This window comes from Triturus cristatus, chromosome 2_2 (assembly GCF_964204655.1).
Source record: "Triturus cristatus chromosome 2_2, aTriCri1.1, whole genome shotgun sequence".
Taxonomy (NCBI): Eukaryota; Metazoa; Chordata; class Amphibia; order Caudata; family Salamandridae; genus Triturus; species Triturus cristatus.
The window spans coordinates 708,715,262-708,734,865 of NC_140582.1; the positions used below are offsets into that span (position 1 = coordinate 708,715,262).

General features: G+C 43.5%; 1 protein-coding gene across 7 annotated transcripts in view; it reads left to right on the forward strand.

Moving 5' to 3' along the window:
* Positions 1–19,604, forward strand: part of STOX2 (storkhead box 2) — a 591,130-nt gene that overhangs the window by 499,420 nt on the left and 72,106 nt on the right. For all 7 annotated transcript variants that reach the window (XR_014978164.1, XM_085641892.1, XM_085641894.1 and 4 more), the window contains exon 2: positions 8,807–8,959. Coding sequence is in view for 6 of the 7 variants with exons in the window: in XM_085641892.1 (XP_085498018.1) it covers positions 8,807–8,959 (153 nt within the window). In the remaining variant the exon portion in view is untranslated. The remainder of the gene's footprint in view (positions 1–8,806; positions 8,960–19,604) is intronic.

Consider the following 19,604-nt stretch of genomic DNA (forward strand, 5'->3'; position numbering starts at 1 on the left):
TGTGTAACAGGATGTATAGGTGTATGAGTACATATGATGAGTGAGTACATGTATGAGTGACTGTATTGGACTGTTGGTGAATGAGTGGATGTGTATGTGGATCTTAGAATTACTGAAGAGGTTGTTGTAACTGGTATTGGTATGTCCATTGTTTTGAAAATGTTAGTCTCTATTTTTGAATGTGTGTATCAAAGGTTATATTAGGGTGAGAGGAGGTCTGCCACTCTATCACAAGGATGATGTCATCAGTGATGTCATCAGTGATGTCATTTGAGATGTCATCAGTGATGTCATGAGTGATGTCACTGACCATGTCATGAGTGATGTAATATGTGACGTCATCAGCAGTGCATTGCGGGCGCGCGAGTTATAGTTAGCTGAACTAACTATAACGGGGGAATTTCAATGGTTTTGTACAAGTGAAAAGTCCAGCTAACTATAACACCCCTGAAACCTATGGTTTTTTCAGTGAATTTCAAAGGTTTTTTAAATGCTAATTTCTAACTATGCCTACAGAGATAGGACATGTGAAGAAAGAAGAAAAAATGCACAGAAAGAAACAAAAGAAGTGCAGAAAGAAGCAACAGAAGTCCTCAAATACGAAGAAAAGTGCAGGAAGAAGGATAACGTGCAGAAAGAACAAAAAGAAGAGCAGAAAGAAGCCTTGTTGCAAAATCATCCTGTACCCTCAACTTTTTCAGACGGATACTGGTGGTAACTGAGTCTGACTAACCAGTCCTAGAGCCAGTGCTATGTTAAAAGACACTTAGAATACAGTGAAAACACCTACATACACTAGGGAACATTATGCGTTGGGGTCCCCCTGTGATTAGCCTTACCTCCTCTATAAGCCCCTAGTATATAATAGGGCATGGGGATTAAAACTACCTCTTAAAACAGGCCACAGGGCGTTTTTGCACACGTTAACTCAGGCCCCGTCCCCTCCTTTCACCATTGTGTAAACACGCCCTGTGTCCGTTTTTAGTTGGGAGATTAAGTTCATTTGAGTCCTGAGGGTCCCTAGGGTCCAACTAGCCCACTAGGTACCTCCAGTAAGTGCCACAGAGCTGCGTTGCAGAGAGGTGTAAAAAGTGGCACGGCCTGGACCACCTCTCTGCAATGCAGCTCAGTGGCGCTTACTGGAAGCACTTGGTGGGCTAGTTAGCCCCCAGGGGCCCTCAGTATTGAAGGGAAATTATATCCCCAATTTAAAACGTGCCATGGTGCGTGTTTGCACACGTCACCTCAGGCCCCGTCCCCTCCCTTCACCACTGTGTAAACGCGCCCTGTGGCTGTTCTAAGTTGAGAGATTAAGTCCCCTTGAATCCTAAGGGTCCCTAGGGTCACACTAGACCACTAGGTACCTCCAGTAAGCGCCACAGAGCTGCGTTGCAGAGAGGTGTAAAAAGGGGCTTGGCCTCAGAACACCTGTCTGCAGCGCAGCTCCCTGGCGCATACTGGAGATGCCTGTTGGGGGCGCGTTTGCAGAGTGCTGCATGGAGGGGGCATGGCCTCCGGGACGATGCCAGTCTTTTATTTATTTTATTTTTTTAAGAAGGGGGGCTGTGTGGTTCCCCTTCTTATTCTAATTTATTGGCCCTGATGACCCCATCCCCCAGGGCCTGTCTCCTAATTATATTTTTTTGACCCCAATCCCCAGGGCCGGCCACTGTTTTTTATTATTTTTAAAAAATATATATTTATAGACACACCTAGGACATGCTGGACAAACCGTACGTACCTATCACCATGACGATTTGCGTGATATTCATTAAAAGGCGACTATGCATGCAATTAATCCACGTGGAATGTATTTACACCACTAGTGAAGCTCTGACATGTCTGATGCTCTACCGTGCCTAATCCCGGTAGACACCCTTGTCGTTTATTTATACAAACATGGGTAGCTATTGACGGGCACATTTAATACACATGCACACCAAGCCATTCAAAGGGGATTCGACAAAAATTCGACCAAAACTATGCAAGAAACCCCCCTCACAGTTAATAAAACACACATCCACTGCCGGATGTGTAATACTTTTTATTTTACTCTCTGGAAAGGGGACGAACATCACTTGCGAGTCACAGCGCGCTCCTGACAGAGCCCAATGCTGTGTTACACCCACCATTGCCTGCCGAGTGCCACACACCTCTGTATTGTATTCCACTAGCTAGTGCATATGCTATGACACTCTCTAGCCCATGTGCACTGTAACACCACCCCGTGAAAATGTCATGCCACACTTGTCTTCGTACGGGTTATATTGCCCCATCTAACGTGCCTTCCTCGATGCCTATGTTATAACGCACAGTGCTATGCCATACATAATACAATTTGGGATCCATATCTTTGTCACAGTGCATATGCAACGTTACACTCCCCAGCACATATTTTATATTACAACTTTAGAGACTAGTTAGGTTACACAACACTGCCCTGTGCATATTACACTCCAAGGCGCATATCGCATAGCACGCGCTAGTGCCTGTGCTATCTCGCGCTCTCCAATGAATCTGTCATTGCGCACAATGTATTGCATATTATATTTCACGCCTGGTTCATCTTATATCACACTTTTTGGTGCATAGTTTATACCATACACTATATCTAGTTTTCATTTTCAATCGTGCTCTCAGGACTATGTTCTATATAACACTGTGTTCACCTACCCTTTTCACGGGCATTACATTTTGCGATAGGGGGTGGAGGGTCAGGGGGTGTTTTTGCCAAGTGAGCCCGGAGTCACAGTCACTAACGTCTTCTTCTTCCTGAATAAAAGTGAGATTATGCTGCATACTTGTTCATATTTTAAGTAGTTTGCACAGACAAAATGTTTTAAAAACAATAAAGTTTCTAATACCCGCCTTCTCTGAACAGTTAGCTTGCTGCCCCATCCCCCTCCTCCCTATCCTCTGTTGTGTGAATCCATGGACTAGCCTCCTCCCTCCTGCCATGTATGGTCTGATGTGCTGCCACTGCCCTCAATTTAGTATGATGTACCAGTCCACTCCTCCTGCCCTCCATTGCCCAATTCTATGCCCCTTCATTGACCTCCTGCTTAAACTCTGTGCTTAGCTTGCTGCCCCTATTCTCCTTCCCCCTGGCCTCCGATGTCTTTGTGCATGCCCCTGCTCCATCCTTTTTGCCCACCATGTCCCATGGACCTGCCACTCCTATCTACTCTGAGTGTTCTGTTGAGCTGCCACTCCCCTCCCACCTGCCTAGCATTGTCAGATGACTGTAACCTGTCCCTGCCACCTCCACCCTGCCTGTCCACATGCCATGCCTCTATCCTCTTCCTCCTGTCCTACATGGTCCATTGTACTGCCACACCCTTCTGCTCTCCCTGGTCTGTTGTGCTGCAACTGCTCCTCCTGCCTGCCCCGTGTGGTCTGCTGTGAGGCCCCTTCCCCTGAACTTTCTTGTCTGTGCACAGGTCCTGACCCTCCCTTCTATCCTCCATCGTCCTTTGTGCATGCCCCTGCACCCTCCTTCTTGCCCATCATAGCCATTGTGCTGCCACTAACCCTCCCACTTGCCATGCATGGTCTTCTGTGCTGCCATGGCCCCTCCCACCTTCCCTGTGTGGTCAGTTAGCTGCCCCTGACCCCCTCCCACCTTCCCTCCATGGTCTGTGTGTATGCCATCACAGTCTCACTGTTGCTCTTCATGTTGTGTCTTGCTTCTAGTGCCCATCCTGCCTGACCTCCATGGCTATCTTGCTGCTCCTGCCCTGCCCCCTTGCCCCCAGCCCTCTGTTTACATGTGCAGACCCCTACTCCCTCCCTCCTGGCTTGTCTGTTCCATTGTAATGCCCCTGATCCGTCCCTCCTGCCCTTTATGGTCTGTTATGCTGCAGCCTTCTCTCCTGTCTGTCCATTATGGTCAGCTAGCTACCATTGCCTCTTGCCCCTCTGTTCTCTGTTGTCCATGTGCATGGTCCTGTCCCCTCCCTCTTGCTTTCTATGGATTGTTGTGCTGCACTCCCGTCCTGCATGCCCTGTGTGGTGTATTGTGCTGCTGCAAACCCTGATGCCTGCCCTGCAGGGTCAGTTTGGTGCACCTCTCCATGTCTCTCCTGTCCTCTGTTATCCAAGTCCATGTCCCTATCCAATTTCCTTTCATGATCCAATGTACCATACTTGCGAACATTTTGAACTTGGTAAGAGGGAGATTTTGAAAAAAAACTGGGGTATTGATTTTCCCCTTTGAGTTACATTGAAAAAGAGGATATTGTAGACAGGAGACAGATCAAATAAAGCCCATTTGAGCTTAAAAACATTGGACGTTTCCTGGCTGTATCGGGTCTGTTGGCATGTATGGTTGTACTACCATTGCCTCTTCCTTCTGCCCACAATGGTCTATTACATTGCCACAGCCTTGAAGGAGGGTAGATTTTGTATCACAGGGGGCCCCTGGCCCGTTCTGTCCACACCTGAAGTATGAGACCCTTGTCCTTGCCCTGCCAGCCGCATTTGTAGGCCGTATTAAATTGACCAGCGGGTCCTGTGTTGCTATATAATTATCCTGAGACATCCTTACCACTCAGCCAGCATAAAACCCCTGTGTAGGCCCTTCTGTTCAATATGTAGGCCTCTTTGTTAAATTGACCATAGCTCTGCAATTTTAGTGTATAGCAGTCTGAAGGCAGGTCTGCGAGGCCTTCTGCTCCAAACTAGTAGCCCCCACCCTACCCGAGTGCTCCGTGCTCGGTATCAAAGTTCAACATCCCCCTGAAGCTGTCGACATACAGTAGGCTGCATCCTGGACTGGTACTTGCTTCCTGGGCAGGTTTCCCGCTTTTAAGGAAGTGGCAACCGCAGAGCGTCAAGTTAGGAGAACTGAGGAGATTTTATACATGAATATATTGAATTCCTGTAGAATACCCATTATTTTCTGCTTGCTCTATGGAACTTACGATAAGCGATTGGCCTGAGAGACTGACCTTTTCACCCAGTCCATTGTCAGCATTAAGTGGGTAAATGACGAAATGTCTGGTAAAATCTGCAGACGAAGCTTTTGGGTAGCATACGTAGGTAGATGTAGCGTGCAAAGGAGCCCACAAAATGATATAAAAAGGGAGCACCCACAGATATCGACGGACAACCTCGCCGTCTGTATGTAGGTTAACAGGCTGTGCAGGTTTTCCCCAAGAACTGGGAGCTCTTGTCTTCCTTTGCTTAAAATGTCTTGCTCTGCTTTGCTTGAAGTATCTTATTCTATTTTACCTATATGAAATGTCATGTTATTTTTTAACCATTGTTCTCTTTACTTTTGCATTTAAAAGATGTTGTATTGTAATTGCAGGAATGCTTGCTCTAAGAGTAAATGTGAGTGTCCCTAGGTAACATTTTCCTTGGTGTAACTTGTTTCTCATGATGCATTTATAGATGTGTTTTCTCTCTCTCTCTGTCAGTCCATTAATTGAGATACAGAGAATATCATGACAGCTGTATGATTATCTGGATTCTGTATTTTGTACTTTATGTCTCTATTCTGCGGTTTCTTTGAAGTTGCATCTTCTCATTAAACTGCCATTGTATTCTGCCTCCAATTCCATGTCTCATATGTCTGTTTTCTTCATTTTTGGAGCAAGCGTTCCTAGGCACCCCGGCTCAAATTAAGGTGCCCCTTTTGTCCCTGACTCACTCTCCTGCTCAGTTCTGTGGTGGCTGCCGGGGCTCTGGGGACCGCCCCTAGCTTCCTTGACCCGTAATAGATCTTCCCTCCAACAGCCTCTCTTGCAAGTCCTGTATTGTTGGTTTGTTGCCCCTGCCCCCCTTTCCACTGCCCTCCATAGTCTGTTGTGCTTCCACGGCCCTTCCTGCCTGCTCAGTGTGGTTAAATTGTTGCCTTTGCACCCTCCTACCTGCCTTCAATTTTCAGAGTCCGTGCCCCTGGCCTCTGCCTCTCAACAGTATCCTAATGAACAACTAGATTGCTAACATTCTATATTTATTACAAAAGTGTGGAACGCCTGACATCATCTTAATGTAATCAAAACTGTAATACCTAGAGCATTCCTTTAGAAATTACATATATGAGAGGGTCTTATTGGCTTCAAAATTATGGTTAGTGCTCTAAAAGACTAAAATAAGGACATATTTTCTGAGTTTTCAAATAGCGACAAAGCACTTTTAAATTATTTGTTATCTTTATGTTTTTTTATCTAGTTGACAACTTGATTAAATGTTGCACTTAGGGGAGAGGATGTGGTGTTACTTCCAGAACTGCAGACTTTGCAACTGGGGAACCAGGTTGAAGTTTCTGCTTCAGCTCGACATTCTGTGATTCTGGTCAAATCACTTAGTCTCCCCATGTCTACAACCAAAATGAATTTGTTCTTGTGTGATGTAACCAATGCTCATGTAAAGCACTCCAATACCTGACAAGTCTGCACTATATAACACTGCAAAAACACAAAATAATAAGTGTTTTGGACACTTCTGTCATTGGGCTATATTTGGGCTATATCTGGGTGATTTTGGGCTACATTTGGGCTCTTTCGTCTCCGGTGGCCATCTTGGGAGATTTATTTGTTATGAAGTTTCCTAATTTCCTCATGTACTGCAGTCTCCTCAGTCGGAAATGCTTTCAGTTTTTTACTTTGATTCCATCATGAAGGTATTCAGATATGTCACACATTTGCCATAAATTCTGAGTGTTAGCACTCTAGTTGCTCATTAGATCACTGTAGTAAAACTACTGTTCACCATGGAAGTCTGCTCCTGGTATTAAAAGTGCATGTTTCAGTCTGCATGTCAGAATTTTTTAATGAAATAGAAGAGGATTTGAGAAGTCACTCAAAATGTGCCCTCATTTTCTTTCTTCAGCATTAATCATAATTTCTATGGCAAAATGAACCCCCTCATTGTGTTCCTTTTTAAATTAAATGTTTTAAGTGTTACCAGTTTATTCCAATCAAGATGGCTTCAGGTGTGCCATACTTTTGTCATAATGAAGACAGTAAGTGCTCTAGTTGTTTTTAAGAACATTCTTGGACATTCTGTCATTGGGCTATACTTGGGCTACATCTGGGTGATATTTGGGCTACATTTGGGCTCTTTTGTCTCTGGTGGCCATCTTGGGAGACTTATTTGTTATGAAGTTTCCTAATTTCCTCATTTACTGCAGTCTCCTCAGTAGGAAATACTTTCAGTTTTTTACTTTGATTCCATCAAGAAGGCATTCAAATGTGTCACACATTTGCCATAAAATCAGAATGTTAGCACTCTTTTTGCTCATTAGATCACTGTAGTAAAGCTACTGCTCACCAGGGAAAACTGCTGCTGGTATTGAAAGTGCATGTTTCAGTCTGCATGTCAGAATTTTTTAATGAAATAGAAGAGGATTTGAGAAGTCACTCAAAATGTGCCCTAATTTTTCTTTCTGCAGCACTAATCATACTTTTTATGGAAAAATGAACCCCCTCATTTTGTTCCTTTTTAAATTAAATGTTTTAAGAGTTACCACTTTAATCCAAGCAAGATGGCTTCAGGTGTGCCATACATTTATCATAAGTTGGACGGTTAGCGCTCTAGTAGTTCTTTGGAACACTCTGGAAAGCTGCAGTAGAACACAAAGGAATCAACTGACAGTCTCTGCCCTTGTTGGATGTACATGTTTTACTGAGAATGTCAGACTTCATTCTCACATGACTGAGAAAGATAATGTGAATTTACAGAAAATAAGCTCTCAGTTTAGCTTATAGATCACCTTCCAAACCTCTGTGGTAAAAGCATGAGAAAATATTTTTCTCTCAATCATGATATCCCAGCAGAAGGCTTTTTCACATGGTGAAATCACCTTAGAACATACCACAATTCCTAAAATGAGTATGGTACCATCAACAAATGATTTATAATGTAACTAAAGTCTTAAAACCTTCTATTAACTGCAATGCTTTTTAATGAGGTGCTATCATGTATATTGGTCCCAAGATGGCTGCCAACACTTCTTGGATGAAGTGCTGACAGCCAATCAGATCTCAGGATGAGATGTGTGGTTAGGCTCCGCCCACATATATATATTGATTTAAATGCTATTTTCTCAGGAACTACTGAACAGATTTACACCAGACCTACAAAAGGCACTTCCTTGACCTGAGGACTACCTCTCTGCCAAATTTCAAGTAACTCTGTTCAGCCGTTCGGGCTGTAGCTGTGTCTAAAGGTCCTATGGAAAAATGCATGGGAAAAACGCGTTTTGGGACCCCCCTTTTTTCTCAGCCCCCGCTTGACGAATCCCCCCGAGACTTTCAGGGTAGGAGCGGAGCGTAGCGCCCCACCTATTTTGAAAATTTCGCGAGGATTCATCGACCGGCGCCAAAGTTATTCCAAATAGAATGTTGCGGATTTCCTATGGAAACAGGGTCCTAACTATAACTATCTACTGGCGACCGCCAGTAGATAATATGTGTGTATGTATATAATATAAACAGATTGTCTGTTGATGGATGGATACATCCATTGATGCTGTTTTCTAAGGATCGGGCCTACACAGGAGTTTTCATAGAAATGTTCGTTTTAAGCTGCACATTTCAGCACATCTCTGCGTTTTAGAATGTGGCACATTATTTTAAAACCCGGCGAAATGGAGGTTTCACGGAGTTCTCTTCCACTCACTGACACTCGCACCCCATTTTACCTCCCTCGCTCTATATCGCATAAAAATAAAACATTACTGCAGTTCTGGCATAGGACTCGGCAGAAGAGCCCTGGTGCATTGCGGGGAGGGTGTAGTGCAATGGAAGGTCGGTGAATCTTCAATGTTAATGTGCCTCTCTTTTTGTTCTGTGTGCAGGTGATGTATCGCCAATCAGCATGTCTCCCATCAGTCAATCCCAGTTCATTCCACTCGGGGAAATCCTCTGTTTGGCCATCTCGGCTATGAACTCTTCACGGAAGCCAGTCACCCAAGAAGCACTGATGGAGCACCTCACCACCTGCTTTCCAGGTAACTGCGCTGCACCCTGTTCTCTCTCTTCACTGTGCGTCGAGGGAAGCGTGGAGTGTTTGCTAGAGATAATGCTCGCACTTTAAAAGGACTTTTCTAAACGATGCATGGAAGTATACTTTTCACCATTGTGTCACTTGTTTATGTAGTCCATCTGCTCCTATATTTTCTTGCAGGCTTAATAGAGGCGATATCTGGTGAAATATTCACTCAGCAGAACATCCGGTTGTTGGGGAGGCGTGGGCATCCACGTCATTGCAGTATAACGGGCATAGAATAAAAGCAAGGAGTCTGGAGCACGCTTTAGGAATGAAATAATTTGTAAGCCGGACTTTGAGTGCTACTTTTTGGGCACACGCTGTGTGCAGTTGAAAGCGGAGGAATCGGTTTAACTCTTTTAGGCAGTGCCTGTCGGGTTAAAGAAAAAGTGCTGGTTTACGATTTGTCTCTGGAAACCAACCTGCTTATTGGGCTCAAAGCTCCAGGAGGAGCAGCCCACTGCTAGGCCAGAGGGGTGTGGGCTAGGGAGGTTTTATCTTACTCCGATTTGGTGCGTCAGGTCCTGGCAACAGCTGCAATGCATTACTGGCCTGGCGCTTTCGACTGCCTCGCAGCTAATCATCCTTCGGTTGTGCTGCCAGATCTTGCCTTGCAGGATGAACCCCTTCAGGGAGGGAGAACAATAGTTCTTCTTTTATTTCTATTGTGATTTGTGGAAATAGAAGAAGGGCCTCCCAATCATGTTGAAGGGTGGAATATCGCAAGCATTGGCTGTACTCCTATTTCTGCTATGTGGAAATAAAAACAGGACAGAATCTTCTGGCTGATTGTCAATAAAGGCACCTGCTGACCCTACAAGGCAGCAAGGGGGATGGCAGAGTCCAGGTCTCATGAAATAAGTGCTGGTGGTGCCCACCAGCACAGTTTAACTACTGCTTTTAGACCTTTATTCTGGTTTGCTTTGCAATACCGGTAAATTGATACTACAAGTAGTGCATTAATTTCACATGTGGTATTGCAAAACTAGTTTTTCCTAGCGCACATTTCAGCAGATCAAACCTGGTGGAATTGGTCTGTGGATAAAGTTCAGTGATTCAGTGATTAACTTTGGGAACTGGTGAGGTACTAGTAACTTTGGGAACTGGTTTGGTACTAGTGATACTGGGGATCCCGGTTCGAGTCTCAGCGGCGCCGCGCAACATCCTTTGATTCTATGCAAATCATTTAATCTCCCTGGGTGATAAATTGTTATATAAACATGCTGCAATAGTAAAAGGCAAAACTTTATGTGAATATAGTTCCACCAAAGTGGATGTGAACAGTATTCTGGCGGCGGGAAACTGATAAGAGAAGCAGATGAGGAACAAGCATTGGTAAATGATTGAAACTATGCTACAGCCAATAGAAATGGAGGAAAGGTAAGTGGCACGCACAGAAACCAATGAGAAGCCAGGAAAGAGAGAAGGTGGGATGTAAGTCCCTTTTACATTTATATTAAAAACAATAGATTTCTATAGGAACAACGCAAGCGCTGTGCAGGCAAAACCTAAAAACAAGGCTAATGCATCATTTTGAAAGCACACACTTACGAAATGATGCACCCACTTTTTATTTTTTTTATTTACCAATCCAATTCGGATCGGCAAATATAAAAAAAAAACACATGATTTTTTGTTGTTGTGATAGTGGAGCATGGGGTCAACACGGAGGGTGGGCCTAGGGCTGAAGCATCACAGTGGGCGCTAGTGGAGCAAACGCCTGAGATGAATATGGAATACAGAGAGCAGGGGTGAAAATAAAATGGGTGAAAGTACATTTGAAGCTAGAAGGGGACAGAAGTACCTGGGCGAAAAAGAAATGCGGGTGGGTGGAAACACAAAGGGCAATCGCTTCACGAAGTAGGGTGGGGAGAAGCACACGGGTGAGAGAGCAGCATGGAGCGGGGAAGAGAAGCACACTAGGGATACAGCCGGAAAACACATACTCTCTTACAGTGCTTAAACAAAAGAAAAAAGTAGCGCCCGAAAAAGCAAGCAGGTGAATGGACACAGTAATGCATCCATGTACTAAGGAGGGACAACTCAACAAGAGTAAGAAAAGTCCACAAATGATCAGAAATGAGATGCAAGTAAGTTGGAGTAACACTGAAGCCAACCAATGGTAAGCAAGCGGCGAGCTATACACCCAAGGTAAGCTAATAATACGTCTTGGATATTTCACACTTTTTTTCTCTTTTTATTTGCTGATCCAAAGTTGTAAGCAAATAAAAAGAAAAAAAGCCGCTGTGTCATTTTGTAGGTGTGTGAACCTTCAAAAATCTGTGATAGGATTTTTTTTTTATAATCTAACCGTGCTGCACAGCATTGGACATGCTGTACAGCATAGCTAACAACTACTGACAAAGCCAGTATGTCCCAATGGTCAGACCTATTGTGAACAGCTACTCATCAACCAAAAATACGGGTATTAGTCCTGTGCAGTAAACAACGTTTACCACAAAAGGTTTTGCCCGCAGGGAATTACAATGCGATCATTACAACCACACATACCATTACTCCGCAAGTCGGAACAACGACTTGCAGAGGGGGGAGAAGGTGTTGGATTTAAAATCCAACACCTTCCCTACTGTCCGCACAGACTGGAGTTGGAATAGTAAATTATACTATTCAAACATCTAGCGCCCTCCCTTCGCAAGTCGATGTCACGACTTGTGGGGTAATGGTATGCGTGGTTACAACGCGGTCGTTGTAACAAGCACATTGTAATTCCCTGCGGGGAAAAATAATGTGTGAAAATTAGCTATATTTGTCCTGTGCAGCTCCGGTTGGTCCTGGTGTCCTCTCACTTGGTGGGGGGACAGATGTGACCTCCAGTAGCCAAAAAGGGCTTTAAAGTTTATAATGGGCTAACGTCTGGAATCGGGACGAGTAAAGTGGCCGCAGTGGAAATAAATACCTCACATTAGACAGAGGCGTCACTGTCTAGAAAAAAATGAACTGATTGTCAGCATTTCATTTTTTTTTATTTACATATTTTTATTAATTTCTTTTTTTTATCTGTTTACTCCCCCCCCCCCCCCCCCCCCCCCCCCCGGACAGGTTAACATATTGTACATTAATATCATGAACATTACATTATGATTATCATTTTTAAAAAAACAAACATTAAGGGAAAATCTTTTACAAAATATATGTATATACCATACCTCACCAATAAAAAAACAGTTAGAACAATAAAAAGAAAAAAAGAAAGAAAGATCCATAACAGCAATGATAATAAATCAAATTTGTAAGTCTCGCCAGAGTGTAAGTGGGGTCCATATTTTCAAGCCCCTTTCGCGTCTTCTTTTACCTTTCCGTCTATATATGGCTGTCTCAATGTCAGCATTTCAAAAGAAAAGATAGTCTGGCGCGTTGGGTGTAAAGTTGAGCAGTGTAGCTGGTAATCTGGTTGCTTTGGAGAAGGACCGGCCTTTGTGTGTTCACCTCGGAGAGACATTCTCCCTTCCCTTGAGCGGCACACTGTGATGAACAGCTAGACCATTGCAGCAAAGATGAGAAGAGAAGCACACTAGGGAAACAGCTGGACTACACACTCTTAGAGGCATAAACAGTAAGAAACAACAGTGGAACCTTCTGAATGTCAGCACCTAACCTAGTATCACTCCAGTGATATTTTCCCTTTCTATACTTCCAAGGGTCTGTGTGCACACTGAATAGCACCCACTGTCACAGTGCTTGTTCCAACAGGAACTTAACAATGTCATATATAAGCGAAGGTGCACCACATTGCATAGTATAGTCCAACCGGACAAATATTTCCAAAACAAGTAATTCTTTGGTTATTTCTTTTTATTCCAGTTTCATTTTGTGTAGATTAATAAAGGAGAGTCCAGTTCTAATGACTCCACATATAGTACAGCCGACGCGTTTCGTCCTCATATAGGACTTCTTCAGGGCAATGAACAGAGATGAGATCAAGTATTTGCTTCAACTGCAAGGGCATCAAGCTCACTATTCGTGATTTCTCCTCTGGTGCGCCGTATAAATATATCCGTAGTCTGCAAGCTAACAATATACCTTCGCTTATGTATGACACTCTTGGAGGCCTTAACCACAAAAAAGTAGCTCCTCACAAAGCAAGTAGTGGAAGGATTCAGTAATGGGCACGGCGGTACAGGTAAGAGCGGTGAGACAGAGTGGGGGGAAGTCGACAGATGACGGAATAGAGAAAATAAAATAAAAAACGAAATAAAACCTCTTACCTTGCACTCACCAGATCGCTAATGCGGCAAGCGCAAGGTAAGTGATTTTCTTTTCTGTCACTTGTCGAGTGTTTCGAATCACACACCCTTGCACACCTGTTGTAGTTTTAGACCTATCGGAGGGCATCCACTGTCTCCCATGTTAGAGGAGAAGCATAATATGGTAGCTCAATGTCCTATTTATTTAGAAGCACAAGTAGTACATACTAGTTCCCAACATTTTCTTTTTGAGTAGCAAAATGTATTAAATAGATTGTGTTAGTAAACAAACATTTACAAAACCAATATATCTGGCTTTATAGTGCATGCATGTATGTAGGTATGTGTGTTATCACAGTAAAGCCAGACCTATTGGGTTTGCCAATGCTTGCTTTAGCCTGCAGGATTACGCGTACGTGTCTGTGTGTGTTTGTCTAAACATATATCTACATGCATGGTTGTTTTGCACTTGCTTCCTGATTGAAATAAAAAAAAAAGGCTGCTGCAGGGGAAAAAAAGAAAACACAAATGATTGTTTTTTGTAGACTGCATGTATGAGATAAGGCATTTAAGGTATGGTGATTCAGTGAGATGTAAAATAGTCCCTCGTGTATTGCAAAGAAATACTGCTCTGGATGATGCCAAAATACCCTTTATGTATATTTAAAATAAGAATAATCCTAGACCTAAAAGTGTTCATTATTGAAACAAGGCTAAGTTTGAAAGATCTTCTGTTCTCGTGCCCTTTGGCAACATAGAATGTGATTGGGTCTCTTCACCTGGCCTCCTGTTTATAAAAACTCATTATTTCATCCAGAACGTATAATTAAAGCAGGAACTAGTATACCCAGTGTAACTAAATTCCTATATGCCTGTTGTGGTTCAGCACTGGGAGCCGATTTCATTTTTTTAAAAAAAGGTTGGTAACAACACCTGTGGAAAACACAACTTGAGCGAAGTATCGTTGTTCGTTTAAATTTATGAAGGTTGTAGCTTGAGCCAGAAGTTAAAGAAGTAGCACTTGACTTCTCATACGTCGATTTTTTGTTATTATATAGTTCTAATTCTTTTAGTCCTTTCCATAGTTTCCGATGCTTTTCATAGCTTGCAGTAAAAGCATATCGTCGTACAGCTGTAATGGCCACTTTTTGAAGCTACTTGATTCCCTGGGCACCTCTTGATCTGGGTGCATCTACGATGTCATTTCTGTGTCCACCAGCGCCCGCTTTCTCCCAGCATCCTCTGCTGCACGAGCACAAGTCTGGTGGTCATAGTTTCATTGCCTATTGCTCATGTTTCAGTGTCTTCCTGGTGAATCTGGTACAGTTGATAGAATGACACGGAAAGCTATGAGTGATCTGTACTTATTGGCCCCATGTGAGTTTTGGGCCACTAAAAAGCTACGGGTGTAATTGCCTGATTTGAGACGAATCTGCACCGCAGTTGCAATGCCAGTTTCCTCACTTGAGAAAGCTGTGTATTTCTAGGCAACGTTGTCTACCCTTATGGCCCAATTTCCGCAGCTATGAAAATTTCGACTGGTCAGAAATAGGATATTTACCAGTATGAAGTGCAGTGGAAATAAACACGGCCTTCCCTTCTGTATTACTGCAGTAAATGTCTGTCAAAATTCTATTAAAATCATTATTCCTTTTAGGTAAATTAATTTACTTCAGAAAATAGGACAACACATTACAATTAGAAAATAAAACTACATTCAGTAGGTTTAATTGCTCAATAATTTCAACTGTTACTCACCATTGCTAGAGTTTAAAAAATGTGATGTTTTAATGGTATTTGTAACTTTGAATGTTCTACATTAAACTGAGCAGATTAAGTTATCATGTTGGTCAGAAGTGGCTAATGTTTTGTACAGTGTTGCGTTGAAAGGTTGTTTCTAAGTTTATTTGGGGATGTAGGAAGCTGGCTCTTTCATAGTAGACCAGAACGAAGTGCACTGTATAAAGAGTCCAGCAAACCCCACTTGGTTTACAGAGGCACAAATGATATCCAAAATGATCTTTTGTGGTACTGTGGGTGAGCAGTTAGGCGTATCAGAGGGTAGTGCTAAGCAGTTGTTGTACTCACAGAGGCAATAAATGAGAGACACACTTGAGGATAACTCCGAGACCAAATTAGAAAAATAAGTAGTATTTTTATGTAAATTTTGATACCAAGAACTTCGTTATCAAGTAAGTACTTTTGCTGTTATGCCTTTTTACAGGTTAGCAAAAGAGTTCAATATCATGCGTCTTTACGCAGTAATGCGTCCCTATTGCAGAAAAGGCATATGTTGCATACAATTATTTGCAATCTGTTTCTGGGGATCTCCTTCGGGTCTTAGGGTTGTAGGTGGCCAAGGTTCAAAGTACCATCAGCAGTTATTTGTTACCTGCCCTGGGGCGTCCAGTTGCAGAGGTGCTGGTCTAGTTAGTAGCTGTGCACGCTACACCGGTGGAAAGAAGGAAAGCCACCTAAAAACAGGCTCCAGAGGGGGACTTGGGGGCAAGTCCGAGAGTTCCCAACGAGGGGCTCGAGTCTCAAGGGTCCTGGGAACAAGGGAGTACAGTCGGTTTGTCAGTACCCGGGCTGGGGCACTCAGGTGCAGAGTGAAAAGGTTGGCTGGGGCCTGTGCGTCTTTGGGCCTTGCTGTCTTAGGTTTCGCCGGTTGATGGTGCAAAAATGAGCACAGCGGCCCACTCTGAAAGTGGGTCTATGCGCTGCTGATGTCCCTCAATGGCTGCTCGGTATTGGAGTCCGGAGTGGCGTCTCATGTTTTTTGTGTGCTGCAAGGGGTCCGGTACCCAGGGTATTGGTCCTTGCAGCTCCGGTTGGTCCTGGTGACCTTAAGTAGCACAGGTACCTCTTCCTGGGTTGCTACGGCGTTGGGCTGGCTGATGGACTGGACTTTGCTCTTCGGTGCCTGCAGACTGCAGGGTAATAGCTCCTCTAATCCAAGAGAGATTGCTGGCAATTTGCGAAGGGATAGCATTCTCCCAGGGTTTTTGGAAGCTGATCAGCTGCTGGACGAGTCACTGGTCAGGATTGTCGAGACTTGATGCAGACATGGGGTACTAAAGGTATTGCCAATTAGGGGAACTTTTGTACGGTTTTAGGGAAAGAGATCTGGCACTGGGTACCTGGATAGCAGCAACCCTGTGCCCGTCTGTTAAAATTGCATCAGATACCAGGCAAAAAGTGGGGGTGGCCATGTCAAAAAGGGGCACTTTCCTACAGGACGTACTTGTAACACTGCTTTCAATGAACAAAGTACTTGTCCAGTAAACCTTTTTCCTTACATGGCCTCTCTGATTTAACCCATTCAATAATAACTGGATTCAAACTAAAGAGCAACACTGTGTGTGAGATGTCCCAGTAGGTGTTCGTCTACTAAATAGGAAAACTGTATTGAAGGTGGACGAGTTATTCTGTTTGTGTAAATATAAAACATGTGAGTCACACTGAGGTTTTGTCACTGCGATATCACTGGGCAACTCAGGATGTGAAATTAATAGGCTGTTTAGAGATCGAGGTGGGCTGATGGTACAGAGATGCACTACGGTTACACGTTTACCAAGCAATAGTACAATATCCTTCGTAATAAAACCAATTTTTCTGAACTGCCTTTCTTGCAGAATAAATGAAGAACAAATATATGCAGAACATACTCCACCCGCTTAAAAATTTAATTGAATTAATGCAGCAAATTTAATACCGGCTGAGTCTGGGTCGAAAGGCTTCCGGCCTAAGCTAGTGTGCCAGTTTTGAGCCACAGCTAATTTTTAGGCATGGGGGTAGCCAAGGCCTTTTCATTTTACCAGAATAATATGTATAAAAATATAGGGATGTTCCGCCAGCCCTCTTCTCAGATTTATCTGTATTTCCATGCTCTGTTTTCTTCCTCATGCATGGGGCAGTGGGTCAACCCGCTTCAGTCATTGGCTGACTTCACTAAGAGTGATGACATTCCGCCCTTTCACAAGGAGCACATCCACACACAAAGTAGTACCATTAAGTACCAGGGACTTCTATTGCAATGTTTTTTTTAGGCCCAAAAATATTTTTCTTTTACCCATGTGAATAAATTATGCAGCGAATTAAAGTTGTATGTTCTGCCCTCTGCATATTTCAGTATTTCATAATGGAGTAGATAGATGTCTTGTTGTGTCTCTTAAGTATTGATTCAACCACTCGAAATACTCATTGAACTGCATAAGACGGAGAGCTGTGCTGTGAATTTGAAAGTTAGGTTATTTTTCAAATGAAGTCATCCTTCTGTTACCTCACAGTCGTGAGACCTTAATTTCATTAATAGAGAAGTTCTAGATACTCTCTGGTTTCAATTTTAATCTACCATGGTCGGAAATTCACTACAGAATTCAGATGATGTATTGGGGAGAGCCCATCCCCTTAAGTGTACAGACACCTTAGGGATGACCTTTTTCAACGACATCTCGCTCTCTGAACTGGAATATTCAGGCTCTTACAGAATGTTATGCTTTATCTGACTACAGCCACAGTGTTTGTGAACTGTACAATCATAGATACAAATGTCAGAAGTCTGCAAATGCAATTAAACCAAAGTCTAGGGCAACTACCATGTACCATCTCTGCCTATTTATGCCCTAGTTAAATAGTTCTGGAGCCACAGTTTTTGTTATTGTAGGTCAGGTTCCCTGTTGTATTTCTGCAGATTGCCCATGTGGATGTATGCGTTTCTTATTTATTTGAACTAACAGTCAGTGCCTTTGTTCTGCTCACCAGACCTTGTCTTGCATTTTTCAGTTTTTGTATGCATGGCAGAGTAACAATATGCCAAGTACAGTAAAGGTGCACTTTTTTTCCTCTGTGACCTTCCTGCACATCTGCCCCAAAAATTTTCTTCTGCCTGTGGTTTACCCCTCCTCTGAGGATTGTGTGGTGTGTTCAGACTTCTGCCCTCTGCAGAGCACTGCTAGAGGGGGGCTCAGTAAGCACCCACTATGTCCAAAGGAAACACCGTGGTGTGCTGAGGACTACCAGGGGGAGTAGAGGGAAGGGTGTAGAGGGAGTACAAAGAAGCGAGCAAGGCTGCATCACGTGTAGGATGACGTACTCACACCATGCCATTAGGGGCATTTTCTGGTCCTGAAGCTTTCCCCTATAGATCATTGTTTTCAGGTGTGTTAGTCTAATGTGTTCAGTGGAAGGAAAGCAAGACGTTCCTCTTTCCAATTCAGCGGGTCCTACTACCATACCAATAAGTGAATGCGCTCAATCGCCCAATCTTTCAAAATCAAAAAGTTGTCCTTCTATGTGTTTGAGTCCACACCCATGGTAAGTCCAAGGACCTCGAGTAATAGACAGTAATGGCGGCGCTCAATCGCTACTCCTATTCAGCGTGGAGACTCCTCTTCCATACACAGGTCCGGCGTACGGTGGGCGATTGAGCGCATTCACTTATTGGTATGGTAGTAGGACCCGCTGAATTGGAAAGAGGAACGGGGACCAGAATATGTACCTACAGTAACTCTGATACTAAATTATAAAAGTGTATATCCTAAAATGTGAAAGTGTCTAGAATGAGTATCGGGAAACTCCGAGCCAAACAATGCACCCAAAGTCCATTTTACGTTTATTAGAGACTATAGGTGTGCTTGACAGTTCTGCTGTCAAAATCCAGACCTAGCAAGACTCTCCATGCAAAGAATTTAAATGGGTCATCATTTACAGCTTCTGTGAGAAATGGAATTTAGCACTTGCAGATTTCTTCTCCAATAGGTTATCCAATCACTTTGAACATTGAGGTTAGTCATCTTTATTTATTATTATTATTAATATTTTTAACTCTTAGTTATCTGCTATAACTTCTTTTGTGGAGCTGCGCAGGTGAAAACCTGTCCTGTTTTAAAATGTATCTCGGCCTGTTTTACAGTATTTTATTTTCAAAACTACTTCCAAAGCCTTATACTTAAAGCTGGTTCTCTCTCTTCTCAAGAGAAAACGCTGGCAAACTTTAAAGTAGTACATGTCCTTTTTAGGTCTCGCCTGACCCAGCGCATGTGCTGGTCTGGCGAGACTTTTAGTAAGGGCTTAAAAAAATGCTACAGCTTGCGTGCATGTGCGCGGGCGCGCGCTTACGAGCAGAGGCGCCATATGGCTTTCCTCTCGCTCTCCCGCGCGCGCGCCTCGCTCTGCCTCTGTCTTGCTCACCCCTCCCCCTCCTCAGAGCGCGTCTCGCGGACGCGCGTCTTGCGAAATCGCAGCCAATACTTGTCACTTTTGCGGCCGGACCGCGTTTGTTAATGGAAGTTCCTGCTGTATCACGATTCGAATACATGTAACTCTTGTGAAAACACAGAAGGGTGCTTCGAAGACTTCTTCGCAGCATTAGCACGTAGTATTGGTGACATAGTGTCAAAT